This window comes from Haliotis asinina, chromosome 6 (assembly GCF_037392515.1).
Source record: "Haliotis asinina isolate JCU_RB_2024 chromosome 6, JCU_Hal_asi_v2, whole genome shotgun sequence".
NCBI classification, from domain to species: domain Eukaryota; kingdom Metazoa; phylum Mollusca; class Gastropoda; order Lepetellida; family Haliotidae; genus Haliotis; species Haliotis asinina.
In genome coordinates, this window is record NC_090285.1 from 29,385,633 (window position 1) to 29,409,719 (window position 24,087).

The 24,087-nt window shown below is 34.7% G+C and overlaps 1 protein-coding gene across 3 annotated transcripts in view; it reads right to left on the reverse strand.

Annotated features, from left to right (window-relative positions):
- LOC137286667 (PR domain zinc finger protein 1-like) overlaps nucleotides 1-23,171 on the reverse strand; it is a 56,481-nt gene extending 33,310 nt beyond the window's left edge. The window contains exons 1-2 of one of the 3 annotated variants that reach the window (XM_067818643.1): nucleotides 22,948-23,171; nucleotides 127-314 (exon numbers count right to left, since the gene is read on the reverse strand). In XM_067818643.1, the coding sequence (XP_067674744.1) occupies nucleotides 127-314; nucleotides 22,948-23,011 (252 nt within the window). In that variant the 5' untranslated portion in view covers nucleotides 23,012-23,171. Of the gene's footprint in view, nucleotides 1-126; nucleotides 315-19,196; nucleotides 19,697-21,645; nucleotides 21,812-22,947 lie in introns of those variants that run through there. The other 2 variants (XM_067818644.1, XM_067818645.1) reach the window with 2 other exon arrangements.
- Nucleotides 23,172-24,087: the final 916 nt, after the last annotated feature.

The window sequence follows — 24,087 nt, forward strand, 5'->3', positions numbered from 1 at the left end:
ACATCAAAGCACTCGGACTGCCGTCCTTGTGCCTTCATTATAACAGTTCAGGGCAAAACTATACTTTATTACAAAACACGTTATTTCCTAAATAATAATTGTAGACAGAAAAAACAATGTTCATACATTTGGATTAATTGCAGATGGTTTGAGAGTTAGATTTCTTGGAAGAGATGCTTGAGCTCTGTTTGGACCAACAACACTATCACATGGCCGGTCATGGACGATATATACACAGAACTCCTCCAACTCCTCTTCCCTCAAACTGGTCAGCTCCCAGGGCTCTTCCATGCTTCCTCCTGACACACTGTAACCTGCAGAAAAATCATTGGATGTCAGTAAAGCAATGCAAGAAAAGAATTTCTATTATTTCATAAATTCTGCATTGTATTTCATCTACCATATATAGTATTAAATTTTGTACATGCAAAAATGCTGGAACAATAAAGCATCCCAGGCACAGATCAGAGAAATGAGATGAAAACACCTGAAAGATTATTAAGTAGGATGTGTTTTCTCAGTCCATATGTAAAGCAAAAGGTTTTTTTTTTTTGAATAGACATAAAACATTTATATGATTCTCTTCTAAGTGTTTTTTCAGTACTTTGTGAGACCTCCTTGCACTGAAATACATGACTAGGTACGCTACAGAGCAAAGTTTGTAGGAAATCATGTGACAGCTTATCCCAATATACAACCACTTCTCTCTACATATCCTCAATATTTCCCTTTTGTTACTCTCCACATATTCTCAAAGGTGTTAAGATCTACTGGGCCCATCTAAAACTTGAAATTCTCTTATGATAACAACTGTTTTGTGTAGCCCGCAGTGTGTTTTGGGTTGTTATCATGCTGGAAAATCCAGTGAACTTCATTCAGTTGGAAGGAGGTGATCATTTGTGATGTCAACATACTGTTCACTTTGTCAAATTTTTAGTGAAAATACAGAACGTCATCACTCTAGGCAAAACTCCAGATGTGAAATTTCAGGCTATGTTTTCTGCTTTGGTAGATAGGTTTCACAGTATCTTTGGCCCAAATTTTCACACAGTCCAGAAAAAGTGAGACAGGACTTTCATCAGAAAAGAAAAAAATATCTTAATCTTGATTTTTGTGAGCACTAAATCAGTATAAACATCATTCTTTTTTTGCATCTTTCATGAGTGAAGAGGGAATTTCATGCTTTTTCACCCAGTTGAGTCTTCTCTACATTTTTTTAAGAAAGGTGAACCATATGAAATGCCAGTTTAGGCTGCCCTATTACACAACCACCAATTTGTATGATGTTAAACATATTTAAGGTTAATAGCAGACGAAGGAGAAAATGTTTTTGATAAAAAGAGACTGATTAACATGTTTTAATATTTTCATTGCGTTTAACTACACACGCTAGCATTAACAAAACATGAAACCACTGGCCATGATAAAGACAAATGATGCCACTTGTGACAATACTGTATTGAGTCCTTTGTTATGGAACATTCACAAAGATAATTGCTTCTTGACAGCCACAGGATTTGAACCATATAGAACAAATACCATAGGTAAATTCCTTTTTCCTTTCCATTGTTCCCCCAACCCCCAACTGTTAGGATGTGTGTGGAAGTTACTGTTTACTTGGAAAATAAATATTGAAAAGAAAACTATTGGTGAACCAAATCTCTTTTAATAATTTTGCCTGAAGATCCAGTGTGGTGAAACAGGATGTGGTGTAGCAAGTATATTCTTACTGATATTCATATTTCCTGTATATGCAGAGTGGTGAAACAGGATGTGTTGTAACAAGTATATTCTTTCTGATATTCACATTTCCTTTACATGCAGTGTGGTGAAACAGGATGTGTTTTAGCAAGTATATTCTTACTGATATTCATATTTCCTGTATATGCATAGTGGTGAAACAGGATGTGTTGTAGCAAGTATAATTCTTACTGATATTCACATTTCCTTTACATGCAGAGTGGTGAAATAGGATGTGTTGTAACAAGTATATTCTTACTGATATTCATATTTCCTGTATATGCATAGTGGTGAAACAGGATGTGTTGTAGCAAGTATAATTCTTACTGATATTCACATTTCCTTTACTTGCAGTGTGGTGAAATAGGACGTGTTTTAGCAAGTATATTCTTACTGATATTCATATTTCCTGTATATGCATAGTGGTGAAACAGGATGTGTTGTAACAAGTATATTCTTACTGATATTCATATTTCCTGTAAATGCATAGTGGTGAAACAGGATGTGTTGTAGCAAGTATAATTCTTACTGATATTCATATTTCCTATGTAAGCAATCTGGTGAAACAGGATGTGTTGTAGCGAGTATAATTCTTACTGATATTCATATTTCCTATGTAAGCAGTCTGGTGAAACAGGATGTGTTGTAGCAAGTATAATTCTTACTGATATTCATATTTCCTATGTAAGCAGTCTGGTGAAACAGGATGTGTTGTAGCAAGTATAATTCTTACTGATATTCATATTTCCTATGTAAGCAGTCTGGTGAAACAGGATGTGTTGTAGCAAGTATAATTCTTACTGATATTCATATTTCCTATGTAAGCAGTCTGGTGAAACAGAGCATATGATGAAACCTGAAATACATGATGAAACATGTATCTGCTGGCTGATAATGTGCTGCCTGGTAAAACATGACATTATGAATGATGAAACAGGAAAATTTGCTTCATGACTCTGGATGTCTCCTATTCAGAGTCTGACATATGTCTTCAGTATAAAGGCCACACAGCACACAGAACAAACAGGAAAAAAATCTCTTCCACAGGTGTGAAAATGTAATAAATTGAAACATACATAATATCCTTGTTATTGGCATGTTTAAAAAGTGAGATCTTCCAGGCCAATGATAAACTAACAAACCTTCATGTGTTTGGAAAATTAAGACAAGGAAATGTTTCTGTAGCACTATAATTAGTTTTGATTGTACTTATGTTTTTTTCATTGATGAATATAAATTAAGGTTTGATTGCTTTGATATTGCAAATATACATTTGGTAGACATAGAAGATATCTTTCTTATTTTAACAATGACATGGGATTAGTTACATCATGCTAGTACCTGTATATCATTCTTGGCTGCTGTATATACAAATGTGTTTAATCAGTGTGGATTATGTTATATAGTGGTAGATCTCAAGTATGCAGAATGGGTTATTTGAGGCATTTTTGCATATGTTGTACTATGACCATTTGCTTTCATCTGAATTGACAAAAGTTGCATGAGATCCTGTTTGGGTTGAAAGACTGTATATATTTACATTTCTGATTTTGAAACCTCTGTTTTTGAAACATATAATCTCCAAACTGTCACAAACTTCAGTACCTATTTGATGTTAATGAACCTTAACTTCTATTACCAAGAGTGATACAAGTGTTGGGGTTTGAGTGTTGTAAATGACTTACTACTAAACATGAACACTTTTGTCTGATCTCACATGTCAGTAACTAATGGGCTACTCTTCTCTTCACAAAAGCTGAGTTGATTACTTCCGGCATAGGATGATGCATGGTCAGATGTGGGTATGTGAATGGATGTATGTGTGCAGCTGAGCAGGTGCATGCATGCTTGCTGGCACAAGCAAGACTAATAGTAGTTTTATACAGTTAACCTCCTGAGATTCCAAACTGCATTTTCCACATTAATAACCCCACTCAGAGTGCTGACCACTTGAATAGTCCTTGTTTTATCCCCCTCAATACTATGAACAAGGCAGTCTGTGAACATGTAAAATCTTAAAGACATATTGTATGATGGACCGAGGGATTGAATATCCTCCTTCTACTCACTAGGCAACACTAAATGTGATTGGCCACAGATTCTGAATGTTGAAGGTAGAACCATGAAACAAAATCACATGCTCATTTCTTTTTAATTATAGGGAGCTTGGAAGTAAACAGAAAACAATCACAAACAGCAAATGGTTTACCTCTTCCAGTTATCAAACAGATCATTCTTGAGTTCTTGGGCTGATAAAATGAGCTTACAACTTGCCCCTGTTATGTATTACATGGTCCAATACACGACATAGTGAGAGACATGGGGATGTCACGTGATGTAAATCATACAATTTCACACAATGCCTAAACTTTCAGGATTGTTCATAACCAATCCGTTACATTAGCATTGAAAAGTATATAAATGCTTAAAACACGTCTTTCAGTTTTTGCATTTCATCATCAAGGATTTATGAACAACAAAATTAACAATGATTGGTACAGTTTATTCTAGATGTTACAGTCAGCTAACTGGCTGCCTGAATGAGACCACTCACGCTACTTGCTTCATCGACAATGTTCATAATCTACAAGTTCATATTTCACCATGTACAAGTACACTCATTATCATCAAAGTGGCTATCCATGTATCTGTAAAAATATTTGTTGGTTTACCTTACACTTTAGGCATTATATAGAAAATGAAGGCTCAAGTTCTGATAAACAAAAGTTGCCCTTCTGCTGTTTTGTCATTTGATCATATATGAATCTTCTGACATATTTAGCAGGCTCTCAAATTTGATATACGTCACACTCTGAAACTGGTTTTAATTCCTCCACCAATCCAAAGCATCATTTAATTATGAAATGTCCTAATTCATCAACAGTTTGTTGGGTTTTTAAACCAAACCTGCATATATGTTCACAAGATGAATGTCATAACGAATGATGAATAACTAATTCAGCTGTCATCGGGAAATCTGGTCAAATCCATAGATATATATGTGGCACAGATTTTATGTAGAAGCTAACTTCATCAACAGATGGACTTTGGACCAGATCAATATTGATTGTTCGGACTGACTTTCGAACTTTATCATTTCAGTAGTTTCAGTAAAACTGATCAATTGTCAAGAGCAGTCACAATCCATTGACCATGCTGTTATATTAGGAATGTGTTTGAAACCATCAGTATGATATCTGTCAAAGTTAGTACCCAGAAACGGACTTCTATTTATACCTTGATGAGTGAATTGGTTTGGTTTAACACCACTGTGACCTGTAGTTTCTGTTTGATCATGGCATGTCAGCATAATTTGAGAAGAAACCTCATTGCATGGGTATTATACAGACACATACAATATATACAGCAACACATGTTTGCTTTCTTCATAACTGTATCTTTTTCCTGCTGAGTCTTGCCTGGTTTAGTAGGATCTTCTATATTTCTAAGACCCACAAGGTCTGTTGAGCTGGAAATCTGCATAAATTATAAAGCATTAATGTCTGTTGATTGGTAGTCAGGCTCTGTGACATAACGTTCATTGCATGTCACTGCTTTCTCTGGTCAGTGCTTTATTGGTGGCAGAACTGCTGTGATAGACAGTGGTATTCATTTATTTGGCATTTCATCCATCTTCAGCATAACATTTTCACCAAAATCAGTCACAGCCATCATATTGACAATGTCATTTTAGTGCATTTATCATGATAATGATACTGATCTAATAATAAATATGTGGTAGGCAGAAGAATTTTTTTGCATTTCTACTTTTGACACTATTATGTCCTTTATAATCGAACCTTTACATGAAGATATAGTGCACATTCAATGTTCTTGATTCATGTTGTATATTTTAGCATATGACCGTGCAAGATGTGTCCATAAAACTAACACAAAGAAATCCAATAAAAAATGAACACTGCAGCAAAAAGTATCATTTATGGTCATATTTGTGTTATTACATATGCAGGTTGTATTATTCTACTTTCAACAGATCACTCTATCACTGTACTCAACTATACTAGCCACATAAAGAAACTGTGCATTGTCAAAATATTATCCCATTTGATAAGTATGATAACAATGTCAAAGGCACATATAAACTTTAATGGAGGGATCATGAGACCATAACAAGTCACAATGATGTCATGAGTCTATAAGCGAGACAGAGGTCAAACGACCATGTCAAAAGCTCAATAATGGGTATGTCCACCATCAGCATTGAGAATAGCGGTGCATTGATGATGCACACAGCGTATCAAACATGCAAGGAAGGCTTGTGGAATGTCATGCCTGATTCTCTCAAGTTCTTTTGGAAGGTCAAGGATGGTGGATGAGGAAAACGGTGTAGACGTCGATCCATCTCTTCCCGAACATGCTCTATCGGTGAGAGATCTGGTGAATTTGCAGGCCACGGCAGTAAGTAAACGTTGAAGTATTTAAAAAAATTCATAGCAGCCCTTGCCGTACGATTGTGGGCATTGTCCTGTTGGAATGTTAACCCAGGGCTATGATGTTGCAGAAAAGGAATTGCCACAGGTCAAAGAATCTGATCCCTGTAGACAACATCAGTTAAGTTGCCATGAACAATCACCAAAGGACTTCATGGTCTGATCCCGTGATGCCGTAAACAAGGTCAATCTATGATGGGGTGAATATGGCAAACTCCTGGGATGATCCGGGCAGTTATCACTGCAGTCTGAAACCTGTGGCAAAGATGGGTCACCCGTATCCATCTGTCTTGTCTTGGCGTTGTTATACATGGACTTCCAGAAAGTGGCCAAATGATGATGTCAATTGTGTTCTGGTAGCATCTCACCAGTGCAGAAATGGTGTTGCAGTGGAAATGTGCAGCCACTTGTCATTAAGACATTTCCCCACAGAACATCCCAGTGGACTCATGACATTGTGCAGACGTTAGCCTTGGTATGCTATGTGTTTCAATAGCTGTTTAATTTTTTTTAACGATCTTAAGAGCAGAGGTTGAGTTTTCCAAAGTGACAATATTGTGTGGCATTCATTTGCTCTGTTTCTCTTTCACGGAATGTATGTGCAACAATGTATTGCACTTGACAATGTGTTGACGAAACCACTTATGTCACAGAACATGGCACGTGCATGCTTGTTGGATACATGTCACTAATCTCTGAGTTTAAGTCCTCATATGTTTAGACAGGTTTGATAAATTTAGATTTTAAATTTTTGTATGCACAGTTTCTTTATGTGCGTAGTATAGTTATGCATGTGTGTTATTTGAACTAATGTTCATGCGTCAGGACTTTCCTGGTAGTCCTGTGTACCTTTGTACGGATCTGAGGTGATCTGTTTGAAATGATATAGACGTTTATGTCACTGCCATATTCCAGTCACAGTTAGTATGGATATTAATGAAAGATATAATTAATTATTAATTATTGTTATTTCACCACAAACCTGTAAATTGGGTCTTTGATCTTTATGATAATTGTAAAGAATTATGCTAACATAAGTTTTTCTGAAGCAGAGAGAGAAATTGGACACAGGAGCTTGCCCAATCAGTCATTCCTAGGAACATGTACATAAACTGTTTGCTGATCAGTAAAGGTCTGAAGTGTCAGTTAATTGTGGTGGCATAAAACTGTGTGATGGGGTCTTGGATATCTCTTTCAGATTTGGCACTTATGACTGTTTTGCATTTTTGAAATGCATTTCCACTCAGGTGAGCAAAACCTGCAAGACTAGACAATGGGGGGATGCACACAAAAGATGACAAATTTCTTCAACATAAACACACTTTCATCAATTACCTTTTTAAAAATCACAAAATCCACCCCACTCACCAGCCACAGCAGTGGCAAATATAAGCTGACAATTCTCACAAACACGGCAAAAGTATAACATGTTCTGTTATTTATAATACCTCATTAATCTGTGTTTTAACACTCATGCTGACACTTGAATACTTGGTTGAGCAAAATATACATTTTCAGTATGACACAAGTGGCTTCAGCATAAATTGCAGACAAAAGTCTTTCATTACAACTAGAAGTTTCAGTTGAATTGAAAATACAGTAGCTCATAGTTTGTCAAGTATCAATGTAGACCTCTATACATCTTCTTAGAAAGCAAAAAAAGCCAGTGAAATGAAGCATAAAAAGACGGAAAGCATACTTTCAAGTCTGTCAGAGCTTAATGGTATTCAATTTATTTCAGTTATTGTAGACCTGGTAAAAAGCCATTCAAAGATCAGTCACGTGACCAAAAAATATATAGTACTGTTTTGATCAAGAATAAGAAAATCCAGATAATGTTACAAATGATGATCAATAGTTTAGTTTCACAGAAGCTCCCAGAATGAAGCATGAAATTAAACCTTGAAAGCAGGTAGCGTGGCCATCAAATCATCTGTTTCAATCACAGTGAAAAAAAAGATAAGACTTTTGAAAATATTATCACAAGACCTATATGTTAGATGTATTAAACATTGATGGCCACTCTTGAAAGAGTTACAGACAAATTCATTTGAAATAAGATCTTCCCACTGAGCAAGAAATAAATATGTAATGATGTTGTTCCCTATGGGTAGTGCCATTATTGCATTGACAAAACCAGCTATTAAACAGTGTATTATGAGCCTACCCAGCGAAGCCTAGCAAGGACATTTACAATCAGTGTGCAGTTTCTTCTACTTGCCGTCCAATCCCAGCCTATCAATTATGTACTTCCTGCACTCGCTGAAGCCTTTTCTACCTGTTTTCTTACACTTTCCATATGCCAATAGATGATCCACATGTTCATTATCTTCATATCATTATCAACTTAAAAAAGACATTTTGTGATGCATTATTCATTATTTTGTCTTGGATATTCATTCAGAAACATTAATTGTTAGGCAATCTTAAAGCAGACTTTTCGGAAGAATAGAACACATTTTGACTGTGAAATCTAACACAACTTAAATATTAGGAAATACCTGTAAATGTGCTGGTTGTTTCAGCTGTATTCTGGCTGATCATTGATGCTGGGTCAGTTGAACACTATGTATAGTGATGAGTGAGCTAGACCTGAAAACCATGTCAGTCCGAAAGGGCAGGTAAAAATGTCTTACTTCTTCTGGCCCATTTGAAACTACCAGTTGCCTCTTGTCATATAATCTAACATCTTCCCCATATCATAAAGCAAACTGAACTTTGTAACACTCAATTTCCCTGTGTCTGTTGACAATTCAGTGGAGTTTTCACTAGCATACTGGCAGAGATAAGATAGTGTATCAATTAGCAAGAAGGACCTGTCTGGCTGTGCACCTGGACAGATTGGCTGGGGTTGGGAAGAGGTGAGAGGAGGGGTGGATAAAAGGATACAAAGGGGTTAAGTGGTTGAATTCTGAAAATATCACAGCCAAATGGGAATGAATAAACAAGAGAATATCAATTCTTGAAATTGCAGGTTTGTGTTAATACAGTGGTGCAGTGGGTGCAATTATTCGCCCAGAATCCAGTTTCTAATTAAACTTCTTGTGCCTTTGTACAAAATATGTAGCATAAGAAATATTTTATGCCTACCCCATCCAATGACAATTCATTCATTAAAAGTGAAATGTCAAGAATTAACAAGTAATGTTTCATTTATTGACACTGATCAGTGTTTTTTGTTGTAGTTTTTGTTATTAGCATTATTGTTCATAGTTCATATGCATTTTGGCAAAGATAAAGCCATGCAACAGGTTTTAAAGAAGCCTTGCATGACATTGGTTTTTGTTCCAGTCTTGAGGTAATGAAATAAAACCAAATATCTGTAACCGTGTAGTTTGTCTTGCTTAGGATATAACTGAAACAGAAGCGATGTCATTCAGCCAGATGTGCTTATAATTTTGTCATTAAAGTGGTTGGTGGTATACCAGGTTATCCTGTTTGGAGTCATGAGACTTTTTATCCTCAAATGCTCTTAATGCTGATAGTATAATAACCATTGGCACAAGACTTTCTGTTTCAGAGCTGTTGGGCATGGAGATGTGTATCTCCTGAACCTGAGGTGATGTATGCTAACCAAACATGGTTTGGTGTTTTCTTCGATAGCTTCATCATATTGATTAAATTACTATTTCCGTACCGCATTTGGGACATACCAGTAATTCTCAATCAGAAGGTGTGCCATTAAACATGAAATGTTCATAATTTGTCACAAATATATCTTAGGTCACAGTTTTGAAAACAGCATTCAGGAAAATTTGGATGGGGCTGCCTCTGATTTTGCAAATGTCTTTACTCTTGGATGCTGATAATTACCTATTCTACTGCCTCAGCTCTGAAGCTGCCCTGGATATTAAGTGAATGGTTTAGATTGTTAGCAAATACTACTGCCTGAGAAAAGTGTATCCAAACATTGACTTGAAAACTAATGACATTAGAAGAAATACAAATGTCCTAGTCCAGGTCTCCTCTGTTTGAGAATTCCACAGCAGATGTATACATAGCCACACATGTATTTTCAGAAAAGTCAAAAGAAATAAAAAATGCACTTTGCAAAAATAAGTCCCATTTTGGTCGTCACATTGGCATCTCTTAAACAGACTGGAGTGTCTGTTGGTGGGATTGTGTTTCAAGTACACAGGTCAAATCAAGGAAAAATCTAAAATGTCCCAAACAATTCAAAATACATGCTGAGTTCTCCTCAAACTTCATAAAATAGAAGCACAAAAGCGCTCCAAAATTATGTTACTAACATGAAAATATTAATTGTCATTAACTGAAAAACTGCTAGTACTTTCAGAAACATATGCATCTCTATAATGAGAAAACATTACTTGACCTAAATCACAACAATGTTGCATTTTCCATATGGCTGTCATTCTATCAGCATTTCTTAGAGACACCATTGCTTGGACCATTTCTTTACTCTCCAAGTTACACAGACCATGTAGTTTTAGAGGAGATGTTGTTAAATCAGTAATGCTTGAAAACGTTTGTAGCTGAGACAAATATCACCGTGTGTGAAAAGTAATTTGTAAATGTAAAATGTTATAATGGCTTGCAACAATGGTAGACTGATGGATATATACAGATGCATATAAATACTGTCGTCCATCGTAGATGATATCATCATTAAAGTAATGAAGTGAACAAAAAAAATGAGCTAAATATTATGTCATCAAAAGGTGAAACATAATGTCAGCTCCCGCAATGTGGCAATTTCAGAAGGATGGTTTACAGAAACAAATATGCATTTAGAGAGATTTTAAAGTGTGTTCAAGTAATGTTAAAATGTAAGATTCATCTAACTATGGGAACACATTTTGAGGACTGATACCAGTATATGAACAGCCTCTTTATCATAACAGAAGCAACATTTTGGTGTAGGCTCAAACGCTGTTATTAAACAAGTGATCAACACAGTATGGAATCAGAGTCACAAACACAAGTGAGAAGAAGTGTCTATAGGCCAATTGCATAGTGTGGGAAAGCCAGTTAGCTATACTAATGGTGCATTGCTTTAGATCAGATCATTTATATTAGCTAACAAGTGAAGTCAGTAGTATTTAAAAAAGGATTGTAACTGATGGAAATTTATAGCAAACTGGAGGTATGCAATTGCCTTGATCCAACAGTTGACTGATACTTCATGTCCATGGATGTAGTTTCTTGGTGTTTCTTGCTTTTCACGTATCCGAGGTTGATTGACTGGGTTTGTCTTGGTGGATGTTGTGGTTGGGATTGTCCCAGATATGGTCTGATAAGCTAATTTAGAGTCAGGTTTTGATACTTAAAGCTCTGACATTGTTGTGGGGGATCAAAACATGACTCCATATCAGCTTATCAGACCGTATCTGAGACAAAGCCAGAAGTTATAATATCCTCAAAAATAGAATAGAAACGTTCAGACATGTACCAAATTTGTTTGTGTTGAGAATACAAACAATGGCCATAAAACAATTTTCCAGCTGTTGTGGCCATGTTGTAAAGAAGATTTAAATCTCCTGATCAACTTTCTGTGTCATCATTGTTCAAGTTAGCAAACTTTCCCATGCAAATGTCCTGACAATGCTACCAATGATATTTTCAAAATGGAAACAGTAGTTTCACAGGAAATGTCAAAGTGAAGATTCAACATAAAGGAAAGTGAGTGAATATAACTTGCAAGAAAATCAAATAAGCTAAAAATGGTATGCTATACCTCATACCTGCTGCATGCATAGTAGGGTCCAAAATTATTTTCACCATGGCCATACTATGCCTCTGCACTGCATGTGCTGTCAGAATAAGATTTTAAGAAATTGCTCATCAGTGGTCATTTTCATGTTTCTGGCTTAAGCTTGAATAAGAATTCAGATATTTGGAGATCGTATATGGCATCAAGTTGCAGCTTCATAGTCCAAGTACATTCGAGTGGATGTGAAGTGTATAAAATGGACGGCCTGACAGCAACACTGTGGACAAATGACCATGCTGTATGCTCACTGTTGTTTGAGTTAAAAACTAGAAACCGGAATTATGACCTTTTTAAAAATCCATGTCCATATACCTTGTTTGTAAAAATGTAACCACTATTTGTTTTCTGTTGAGTAGTTCTGATCTTTCATCCTGACTTGATTGTTTACAGACTGCCATCATACAGCTGAAATGGTTAAGGCCTAGGAAAGCTAAACCTGACCAAAAACTCCTGCAAAACTATTTAGCTCTAGTGGGACTGGTCACACTGCAGTGAACGCTAGATTTAGCTCACTTGGCACTTGAAATGCACAAGAAAAGCAAAGAAATTTGTGTCTCCATTTAAACCACAGTGACAGAAAAAACGCAAAAACATTTAACTGATGTACATAACAATAAATAACAAAATAAGTAACATAATCTCAGGGTTTCCCTATTATTAGATTATTGCTAGGTTTATTTAGACATATTTAGGTGACAAATATTTGTTGTTTAGAGATATTCAGATGATAAATTGTTGTTATTTAGACATATTTAGATAATTAATAGTTCTTAACTAAATACAACAGTGTTTAACATGCTTTATTGCAAATTATATTTTGACTGATACATAAGTGCCACCTGTGCATTCAACATTTTGATAATGAAAAACACCAAGGACTCTTATATAGCATCTTTAAACTCAAAGATTTATATTTTACATAAGCTTATATATTTTTATCTGTTCAGATATAATTTTGGTATTTTACATTTATTGTAACTTCATTTCTTTTATCTGTAACATAATTATAGTGTCATACATTGCTATTGGTATTTATACATTTCTAAGAAACAAGTGGATGTGATTCACTAATCTAAGGCATTATTTGTAATGTGCGGTTAAGACTACTCACTACCAGGCACACTAATAAAGAGTATGGTAATCCTATGTTTGCATACCAATTACTCAGTTTTAGTTTTGGCTTTACTACCTTCCGCAACCAGAGTTTTAGCTCTCCCTAAAATAGGGAAAACTGAAATTTAGCTTTCCTGGGCTGACACCACTGCAGCATTCAGGGCAGAACAACAACAAGAAAAGGTACCATAGCTGGTGATTTGTTCATTACCGTCACACTCAGTAATATTACAGCTATATGGCGGCGACCTGTGAATAATCAAATTTGGACCAGTCAGTTTTAGAATCAACAGCATGAGCAACTGGAATACAACGACGTGTGTCCACCAAGTCAGTGTTTCCTCTTGCGACAAGCATGAGTTAATGAAGACCAGTTCTAACTGTATCTTCACAGTTCAACAGGTACCAAACAACTTCCTTCATGCTTTTTGCTTCAGGTATGAGGAACAACAATCTAAACATCATTAGTCTTTTTGCTGTTGACAGTTTAAGCAGTCACTTAGATCATTGGTGAAAGTCAAATCAGTTTAACACTACAAAGTACATGCGGATGTGATTGTTGAGTTCAGGTGATGATGCTTTAAAGGAATATATTATCATCTATTCAAAGTTTCAGATAATAGATGTGGTACTCTATAATAATCTGAACTGCTATGAAATTTTAGGAAAATTCTTAATGAGAGTCCTCTCAGATTTCAGGTCAAACCTTCAGTGTGGAAAATTGACTGTCAAAACACTGTGAAGTCATATTGATGATACTATGAAAACATTCACTCAAAAACATCATCTAAAACAAGCAATGATCATATTACATTAATACTGAAAAATATAAAGTTATTGTTTCAATACATAAAGACAAAAATGAGAGGTATAGATGAAGTTTCAAATTGTTTGTAATTGTATACATAATATTTGAAAGATATTTTACAATGATATTTTCCATTTCAATATCTAATTTGTGAAGCTAACTTAAATATGAGGTTGTGTGCACTCAATGTCACAGACACCCAAGAGAGACAAAGTGGTCACAAAACCTCAAGGTTAGCCTGAAACTTAATGCACTAGAAATAAAATGAAATAGTATTGATAAAATGCTCAAAGCTGAAAGTGTATGGGCTTCAATATGTTGGTGCCATTATAACCATTGTGTTGATTGGGAGGGCCACAGAGGTAAGGGGGAGACTAATATGACTGCATCCCTGAACCTGTGGCTTCAACACAATGTGGGATGCCGGTGGGTGACATTGAAACATTCACTATATATTTCACAGCTGAGCATTATTGACAACTAAATGTTGATTTTAAGTAAGTTTTCATAACAACACAATAAATGCACTGCCTTTATGAATAAGGAACCTTCACATGTTGTTATTGGATATCATATCAATAATTGTACTACAATGCTGAATAGGATAACATGTTGTTATCATTCAACTGCAGTGTATAGGGTGATGTATTGATAGTTGAAATACAAAAACTCAAATCACTTGTATGTAAGAATGAAAAAAATATCCACTTTCATTACAGTTCCTTTGTCTAGTGTACAAGGGACACAAGACAAATTCTCACTGAGAATACCCAATTTGAGACATGCAAATAGTGAAAAAATATTGACATTATTTCTGTTACTTTGTTGTTGCTGTTTTGCAGAAGAAGTATCAAGAATGAAAATCAGAAATTGTATCAGCCAAGGGGAGTTTATTAAAATTCCATCACATCTCATGCATCACCACCCTACATGACTGTTATAATCTATGTGGCTTTTCTTTTTGACGTTTGCATAACACAACTTTGGGATTAATGACTGAACTTTGTGATGATTCCCTTCAATGTGTTTCTTTAAGAAAACAACGTTGCATGTAACTTTCTCTCCAAACAGTTGAGTTTGTTAGCATTATAACTATAGACTTGATCAAGTCAAAGCTCTTGAAAATATAGTTTTCTGTAATGTTGCTAAACAGTCTTTTGTGCAAAAGAAGGTGACAAAAAGAATCAATATCTGAGAGGTAGTATAATGAATTTCCCTGACAATGCAACAGCATTTATAAAAGGAAATATTATTAATCAGTTAATATAAATGATATTCATTCCTTCTATCTCCCTAGTTCCTTGGCCTGTAATTCTGCAGGATCTCTGCATTAGTCTTGCCTGTTCTGTCAGAATTAATAAATGATGGATGTGTTGCAAACTAAGTTGCAAAACTATAATTTATGTTACTTACCAATTCACTGGTACCAATTCATCCTGTAGTGATGATTTTATGTCAGAGTTTACAACAGCATAATGAAAGTCATCACAACAGTTACCACTACATGTTGTAGTTATGAGGGTATCACTTGATTCATTGCAATCTACACTACCATCATTTGAGGAGTGAATACAAAATTGATTGGAAAGATATGTTGCAGTATTCTTGAGAGATTATGATATCATATGTTTACTGTTGATATCACTATTTCTAAAAAATCTATGTGGTGTTAACAGAATTGATGCAAGTTTCAAGAAAACAACTTCTATCAGTCCTTTAAAATAGATTCATCATTTCCATTTGCTTCTACTGCAGAAATTTTCAACAACAGAACAATAGTTTTGAAATATTGTGAAACTGTATTACTATTATGAAGTAACTTAACAAACACTGTTACCCATTTTATGAGGAGTTTCCTGAATAAAAATTAAGTTCCCCTTCCAAATTTGAATTTCATCAAATGTGAATGAAGTGAAGCATTCATTCGAATTGCTTTTATATGTATCTGTTATTCATGTTTTAATACAGTATTGGTATAAGAGATTTCATGTTTAACATTAATTGGGTTATCCTTTGTGTGTGGTTACATTTGGTATGACGTGTTCCAAAATGACACTTTTTGTTCATATAATATATGCAGTAAAAAATGTTAAACAACATATTTGCATTTACACTGCATTTAACAATCTGAAACATAGATTAGTTACTTTTTATTATAATCCTTTCATTTGTTCATATGTTTTATATTCATGTACAAAGAAACAATCTATGGGAAGTGATTTTGAACACCTATGATGGTAAACATACTAGCTGCATCCATTTTTTTAAACACTGCAGCTTTTGCGACATCACAAATGAATACATTGTGACACATGTTTTGATTGTTATATGAATAGTGTATTTCCAGTTGATTTCTGTGAATTGTACCATGCTTACTTGGTAGTACTGGGTGCACATTTGAGTTTTATTTGTGTTCATTCTTCTGCAAAACAAATGGAAATCAAAACGACATCTCAGATAGATAATTGAGCATTCTCTCTGAAAACTGATGAAAAACACTAGATACCCATTTTTCACATCACAAGTGTGTGAATATCATATACATGCATTCCCATTCTCATTAAATCATCTGGTGTAGAAACACTATACTTGAATAAACAGGGCATTGTGAGGTTTAGAGTAAACTGCACACAACTTACTGAATATTATTACCATTTGTTGATCAGTTGAAAGTGTATAGTAGTGTTACAGGTAGTTTTACACCACTTTTAGAAAATATTTCAGCAATATCACAACAGGCAACACCAGACATAGACTTCACACATGTACCCATGTTGGGAACTGAACCTGGACCTTCAGTGCAATGAACAGAGGCCTTGCCCATGAGGCAACAACACAGCTCCAACTTCATGAGAAAAAACAAACTCAAATTAAAAGAAAAGAGTAGTAAAGTGACTTAAAAATGTTTATATAACTCATGCATATATCTTAAATTTGAGAAATTTGAATTTAGTTTCATGATATAATGTGGAGTGACCTTGATCTTGACAGAGGTCACCTAAAAGATGATGCCAATAATACCTTCAATTTCCACTAATAGATTCAGTTCACTGTATGATATCTACCCTTATACACGATGACCTTAAACTTAAAATTCAATTCATTGTATGTTATCTAGCTTATACCCAGCAACCTTAAACATAAGATTCAGTTCCTTGTATGATATCTAGCATATGCAGAGTGACCTTAAACTTAAGATTCAATGCCGTGTATGATATCTACCTAGTACATAGTGCCTTTAAACAAACAATTCAATTCCTTGTATGATATCTAGCTTATACCCAGCAACCTTCAACATAAAATTCAATTCATTGTATGACATCTAGCTTATACCAGGTGACCTTAAACTTAAGATTCAATTTTTTGTTTGATATCTAGCTTATGCAGGGTAACCTTAAACTTAAGATTCGATTCCTTGTATAATATCTAGCTTATACCCTACAGCCTTAAACATAAGATTCAATTCCTTGTATGATATCTTATACCAAGTGACTTAAAACTTAAAATTCAAATGCTTGTATGATATCTAGCTTATACCCAGCAAACTTAAGATTCAATTCCTTGTATGATATCTAGCTTATACGAAATGACCTTAAACATAAGATTCAATTCCTTGTATGATATCTTACACCAAGTGACTTAAAACTTTAAATTCAAATCCTTGTATGATATCTAGCTTATACCCAGCAAACTTAAGATTCAATTCCTTGTATGATATGTAGCTTATACCAAGTGACCTTAAACTTAAGATTCAATTTCTTGTATGATATCTAGCTTATACCAAATGACCTTAAACATAAGATTCAATTCCTTGCATGATATGTAGCTTATACCCAGCAACCTTAAATATACCATTCAATTCCTTGTATGATATCTAGCTTATACCCAGCAAACTTAAGATTCAATTCCTTGTATGATATCTAGCTTATTCCCAGCAACCTTAAACATATGATTCAATTCCTTGCATGATACCATCTTATACCCAGCAACCTTAAACTTAACGTTCAATTTCTTGTATGATATTTAGCTTATGCAGAGTAACTTTAAACTTAAGATTCAATTTCTTGTATATCTAGCTTATAACAAGTGACCTTAAACTTTAGATTCAATTCCTTGTATGATATCTAGCTTATACCCAGCAATTTTAAGATTCAATTCCTTGTATGATATCTAGCTTATACCCAGCAACCTTAAACATAAGATTCAATTCATTGTATGACATCTAGCTCATACCAGGTGACCTTAAACTTAAGATTCAATTCCTTGTATCATATCTAGCTTATACACAGCAACCTTAAACATAAGATTCAATTCCTTGGATGACATCTTACACCAAGTGACCTTAAACAGAACATTCAATTCATTGTATGATACCTAGCTTATATCAGGAAGATTCAGTTCATTGTATGATATCTAGCTTATGCAGAGTGACCTTAAACTTAAGATTCAATTCCTTGTATGATATCTACCTTATGCCAGGTGATCTTAAATGTAGGATTCAATTCCTTGTATTATATCTAACTTATATCTAGCAAGCTTAAACATAAGATTCAATTCCTTGTATGATATCTTATACTAAGTGACCTTATACTTTAGATTCAATTCCTTGTATGTTATCTAGCTTATACCGAGTGACTATAAACATAAGATTCAATTCATTGCATGCCATAACTTTTAACCAAAAAAATTGTATATTCCACAATTCTAAATGTGGGTCTGGATGATTTGAAAACCAAATAATTGAATAAAAATAAACTTTGGTGTAAATAAGTGTCTTTGAATTATTCAGAGAATTTTGGCGAGGAAACATGTTTTATGTCAGGGATGTTATAGCAACAGTGGTTATGAAATGTAACTGCAGCTATAGACATGCAATGTTTCCATGGCATCTATTCAAATATATTTCATTTTGCATAGTGATTTTAATTCTACATGCAAATTCATCGATAAAAAACAGAAGGACTGAGTAATTTGGGCTTATCAAACATATAGAAACAATATCTATTGATTTTTTGTTTGTATTTCATACATAAAATAAGATACTGCATGAAAGTAAATATTTGAAGTAAATGAAAGAAAGTGTTGGTATTGCTGATACTGTCTTTTGCTGTGATGTACCCTATCAAAAGATCATCTTACAAATCTAATTTTCAAGCATGACAATGTATAATGAATAAAAGATGGCTTTGAATATATAAGTGTAAAAAGTAGTGCTGTCAGGAAATGAGTGTCCAGCATATAGTTTTAAACCATGTCAGTCATTTTTAACAGTTGGAGTAGGAGCATGCGTTTCTGTTAACTATTTTAAAGAAGAGTGGAAGTATGTAATAGTAAGTAATGTATGTCCTACCTGAGACAGAAGATCTTCCCAAGGAGTGGTTGAAAGATGTGGCCACAGCCTGTATCTTCCAACTAAACACTGCCAGCAGTGGGCTGAACACACTTAAACTTGTCTACCACTCACATGATATGGTGGAATCAATGTACCAATGATGTATCAGTATTTCATGTAAAGGAGATTGTAGTTCTATATAACATTAATAAATGTCTGCCTATCAGGTGTCCGAGCACCACATGATAAGACATGCCAAATTTCTCAGCCATACTCATGATATCCAATCTTATGATAATTACAAGCTCTTCAAAAGATATTCAGCTTAGTAATGCTCACTTTTGGGTAAATATGCATGTGTGCCAAACCTGTCAGAGACACTGGCTTTGTAGGGGACATTCTTGTTGAAGTAAATCTAGTGAGATATTGACAAGTTGTAACAGTAGCCCAAGTTATTGACAATGTGTTGTTGGGACATTGAGACAATGAATGCGTAGAGATCTGCTGCTGGTTCAGAACAGACAGTGGGTAGTTTTCAGCTTGAGGTCATTAATGATGACAAAACCTGAAACTCCTCCCACCTACCCTCCCAATCAGGCCCCCTCTCTGCCACACTTACACCTGTCTACAACACAGTCAAGTTTCAACCTATCATGTGGGGATTGAATTTACCCTAATCCTGCTCAGATGACCTCCTATGTTTTCTACAAAAGTAAATGATCTAGGCTTGAATCACACCAACATGAGATATTGCCTATCTAATGCTACATTGGTTTCAAGTCATCTGAAAATTTGAAATATATCATATCATATTTCAGTGATATATGGCATGAGTTGCAAGTGTTAATCAGCAGGTGAATACACTAGGATCAGACAATCTATTCACCATATAAAGAGAAATACTAAACCTCATAGGATAATATTTTGATTAGCTTGATAGGCTCACAGCACCATTTCCTGCCTAAAAGTTGTGAAGCCGTCTTTCCAGATAGACCCAGTCTGACAGCATATCAGTTAGATAAATATTTCCTATCACCAGATAGCCGTCTTTAATAAACTTTCAAGAAGATAGTTCTCAAAATGTTTCTTACTTTTTAACACTAATGAATTTCTACTTAACAAAAATTAAAAATTTTAAAAATAACTATCAATGAATAAAAATATATACACTCAGAACAGACTTAGGACTGTCTTTATAGTGTGAAGCATGATTTTACATTACAAATATCAGTGTTTAGATACAGAGTTATCTACACAAAATCTATCTGTGAAACAGTGGACCTGGACCACACAAATACTTACTGAATACATGACTCATGATGGATTTGATCACAAGCAGTACTATAAGGCCACATACACAAATTATTCTTATTTTGATTGCAAAAGGTAAATGTTCTGTAATGTTGTATGGTAATGTTTATCTTTGTTTGTAGGAAGAAAACAGAACTGGTACAATTTTCGTGAGTCATGTAAATAACTATAGGATGATGAAAGACAGGCCATTTATTTAAAAGAAGTAAGGAGAAAAATGTACTCCATTAATCACTGGCCATAAATGACAGACTAGATTTTCACATTCCCAGCTTCCATTTTGTCCCACTGAAACTTTGTTTATCTAAACCCAAACATGTCAGAAAATGTCTTTATGAAGTTCCCCAACATTGCAATATGTGATCCCTGTATTCTTGTAATGGTCAAACATGTACACAAACATACAAGTTATCACACATAATGAGCTATAATGATATAGGATTGTGTAAGTATTGTTTAAAAATAATAGTGAAAATATTCCCTTTTCAAGATCAAGTAAAATATTGGTACACACATGAAATTCTGTACATTCTATACAACTTTGTATTATGATACATGCACAAAATTTCAAGTTTAACCATATCACAATTCTTTTCACTCCTTATTCATCTGTAAGAAGTAAAAATTACATAGTTGATAAAAGTTGCTTACATAATGTGATCAGTGAATCTATCCTTTTCATAAGCAGAAACGTCCAATTAAGTAAGTAAATCTATTACTTTTAACAGTGAGCATTCAAACTGATGTATTTTCTATTATTATTTTGACATATTCAGTAGTTGTATCTCTGAGGCACCTCCTGTGAATATATTAACAACAAAGTATTAGTTGTCAGCAAAAGTATCTGAAAATTGAAGTTTGGAAAGACAAAACGTGTGAGTGTAGTTTACAGCTACTTTGAAATGAAGCCTCATTCTATCATTAATACAGTAATGAGTGAATACCTCCTACAACAAATGCATTACAAAAACAGAAAAATCAAATTATACAAATATTTTCATAGTAACACTTAAGCTAGAAAAGACAAAAAATTAAAATATTCACAGGAGAACATGGAATAATGATATATTCAATATTATCATCAAAAGATTTTTTTCACAGTAAATTTGTAAAAACGAATACTTCTATTAGATAAAAAAGAAGCAGTGTCTATTACCTTGAAGGGAGTGAGCTACTGGTTTTGGAGCAGAGACTAAGGTGTCTATCATGGTGCACTGTCCACTGCACTACACAGTCTGACTGTCCTAACGTGACTCTCGCTTGTTGTTATCACTACCCACACACACCCTGACTGCCAGTTAGCCCTCGCTAGTCAATGACTTAGCTCTACCTCAGTTTAGGATACAGAGTAGCCACTCAACAGGACAATAAGCAAGTTCTTCCTGCAGTAGGTTGTCTACAAGGCGCCCTCAGGGATCAGTGGCTTGGTCCCCTCCTCATCAATTCCACAGTGTCTGCCCTTCTACCTTCAGCCCCTTTAATAATGCTTACAGTGGAAAAGAGAAAGTTAATCGAGTGGAACGCCTCTGCCAACTCACATTGAAAGGACAAACTAGAGATTCTTCTGGGTATCTGCTCTCATATTCTCCCACAAAGACATAATCTGTCTATACCTTTACACAGTAATATAATCACTAGTTTTCACGGAACACTTTTAACAAGATCAATGTAAACCAGTTCATGTTTCTATGCTTAAAGCAAAGGATTTATAACCAGTAAAAGCAATTTTTTTCCAATCTAAGTGGCTTTTGTTAGTGAACTTGATGTTGAAAACTTGTTGTTCTGAGAGTTTCTCCACAAACATGTTCTTTGTTAACCTTGTTAAAAGAATTGTTACTACAGTGGCTGGTTTACATAGTTTTCACCTACATGATTTGGACACAGCTACTAGTATTTGCATTTGTTGAATCAGGATACATGAAATTTGTCATTTTTTCATGCATGAACAGATTGGATTTTCTGAACATATACAGATATGGATTTATAATGGAAAGTAAAGACAGGTAAGACACACCTGCTTGTAAAATTGCATGCTCATGTGCTACTTGTGTGATGTACCATAGGCAATCAAAAAAATGCAGACACATCAGGTAGTAAGGCTAAGTGCTCATGTGCTATTTGTGTGATGTACCACCGGCAATCAAGAAAATGCAGACACATCATCAAGTAAGGTTAAGTGCTCATGTACTACTTGTGTAATGTTGCATATGAACACTAAAAGTATTCATTTTGGACGTACCATGTGTCATTGTGCCAGAATATCAGTCAAGTAGAATTCTGCATTGTAGTTGTCTGTGGCAATGACATATATATCAGATGTTGTTCATCCAACGGTAACCAGAAAGGCATTGGTGATAGGTGGATACATTTTAGTCAAAGGAACAGACTAAACAGTTAAAATATAACAAAAGGCAGAAATAAAAAACATCCATGGAAAAAGTAACCAAAAATTACTCACATGGGCTGTCTGAAGGTTCACAATACTCTGTTTTACCACTTTCTGAGAAGCAAACAATTTTCATTGTGAAGTTCTTTCAAAATGAGAAGTATGTCCCTTCTGAGTGAGAAGCTAATTTAACACCTTAGCTACCTCAACCATAAAAATATGGCAAGTAAGACAATGTTTCCCACGCTTTAAGACAGGGAAGAGTGTCAAAAGTGTCGTGATGTGTATACCTATCTGGTTTTAGAAACCGTTAGGGAAGGGATTTATACTGTAACTACTTCTGTTGGGACCAACTGATGACCCGCAAAGAGGCGACGTGCATGAACAAACAAGAAAGCCACTGGTGTAACTGTATATTAAAACATTGTTCTCAGTGTACAAGCTCTAATAGAAGGCCAAACAGCCGATCAATGGAAACCGTTTTCTTTAAAGCTGTAACTACTAAAGCGAAAATATTTCTTTTGTCTGGAATAAGATGACACCATAATCCAAGATGCTATCACTTCTCATACTGTTTTCATTGTGAGATGATATATCATACCCACTTTGGGAATTGGTACTCATAAAATAAATTGTTCTTCAACAAAAATGTACAGGAAATGTATAATAACACACTACTTACGGGAGTTGGAAGAACACAAACTATAGATACTAAGATAGTTATGAAATTTTTAAGTTGTGGTGTTGGTAACAAGCATGCATTCTTTCTAATGTTAACATCAATAACAGTAAAATGTAGATTTCATTAATGTACTTTCTCATGTGTAATGGTTATGTTGAGAAGCTCAATAAAACTGGCCGTAAATTTCCTTTTTCATACCTGGATACCTAGATGGCTTTTCAACTCTATTCAACTTGTTTTGTTAGAATGCACACAAAATGATTATATATTCTAACATTTGTGACCATTTTCATGTTATTGCCAATCTAAAACCTGTGTTCAAGAAATGAGTGACAACATCACGCATGTGTATTAAGGGGTGTAGAAATTACCATCAACAAAGCATACTTACAAATTTATGTATGGTTTTGAACAAATGAAGCAATGAAATCTCTTAATATAAAGATATTTCTGAAGTTAGCACTAACGAATGCCCTTTGTTAATGAAGTGGTCATCAATCCAGGTATGAAGCCATTGTGTTTGACAGAAT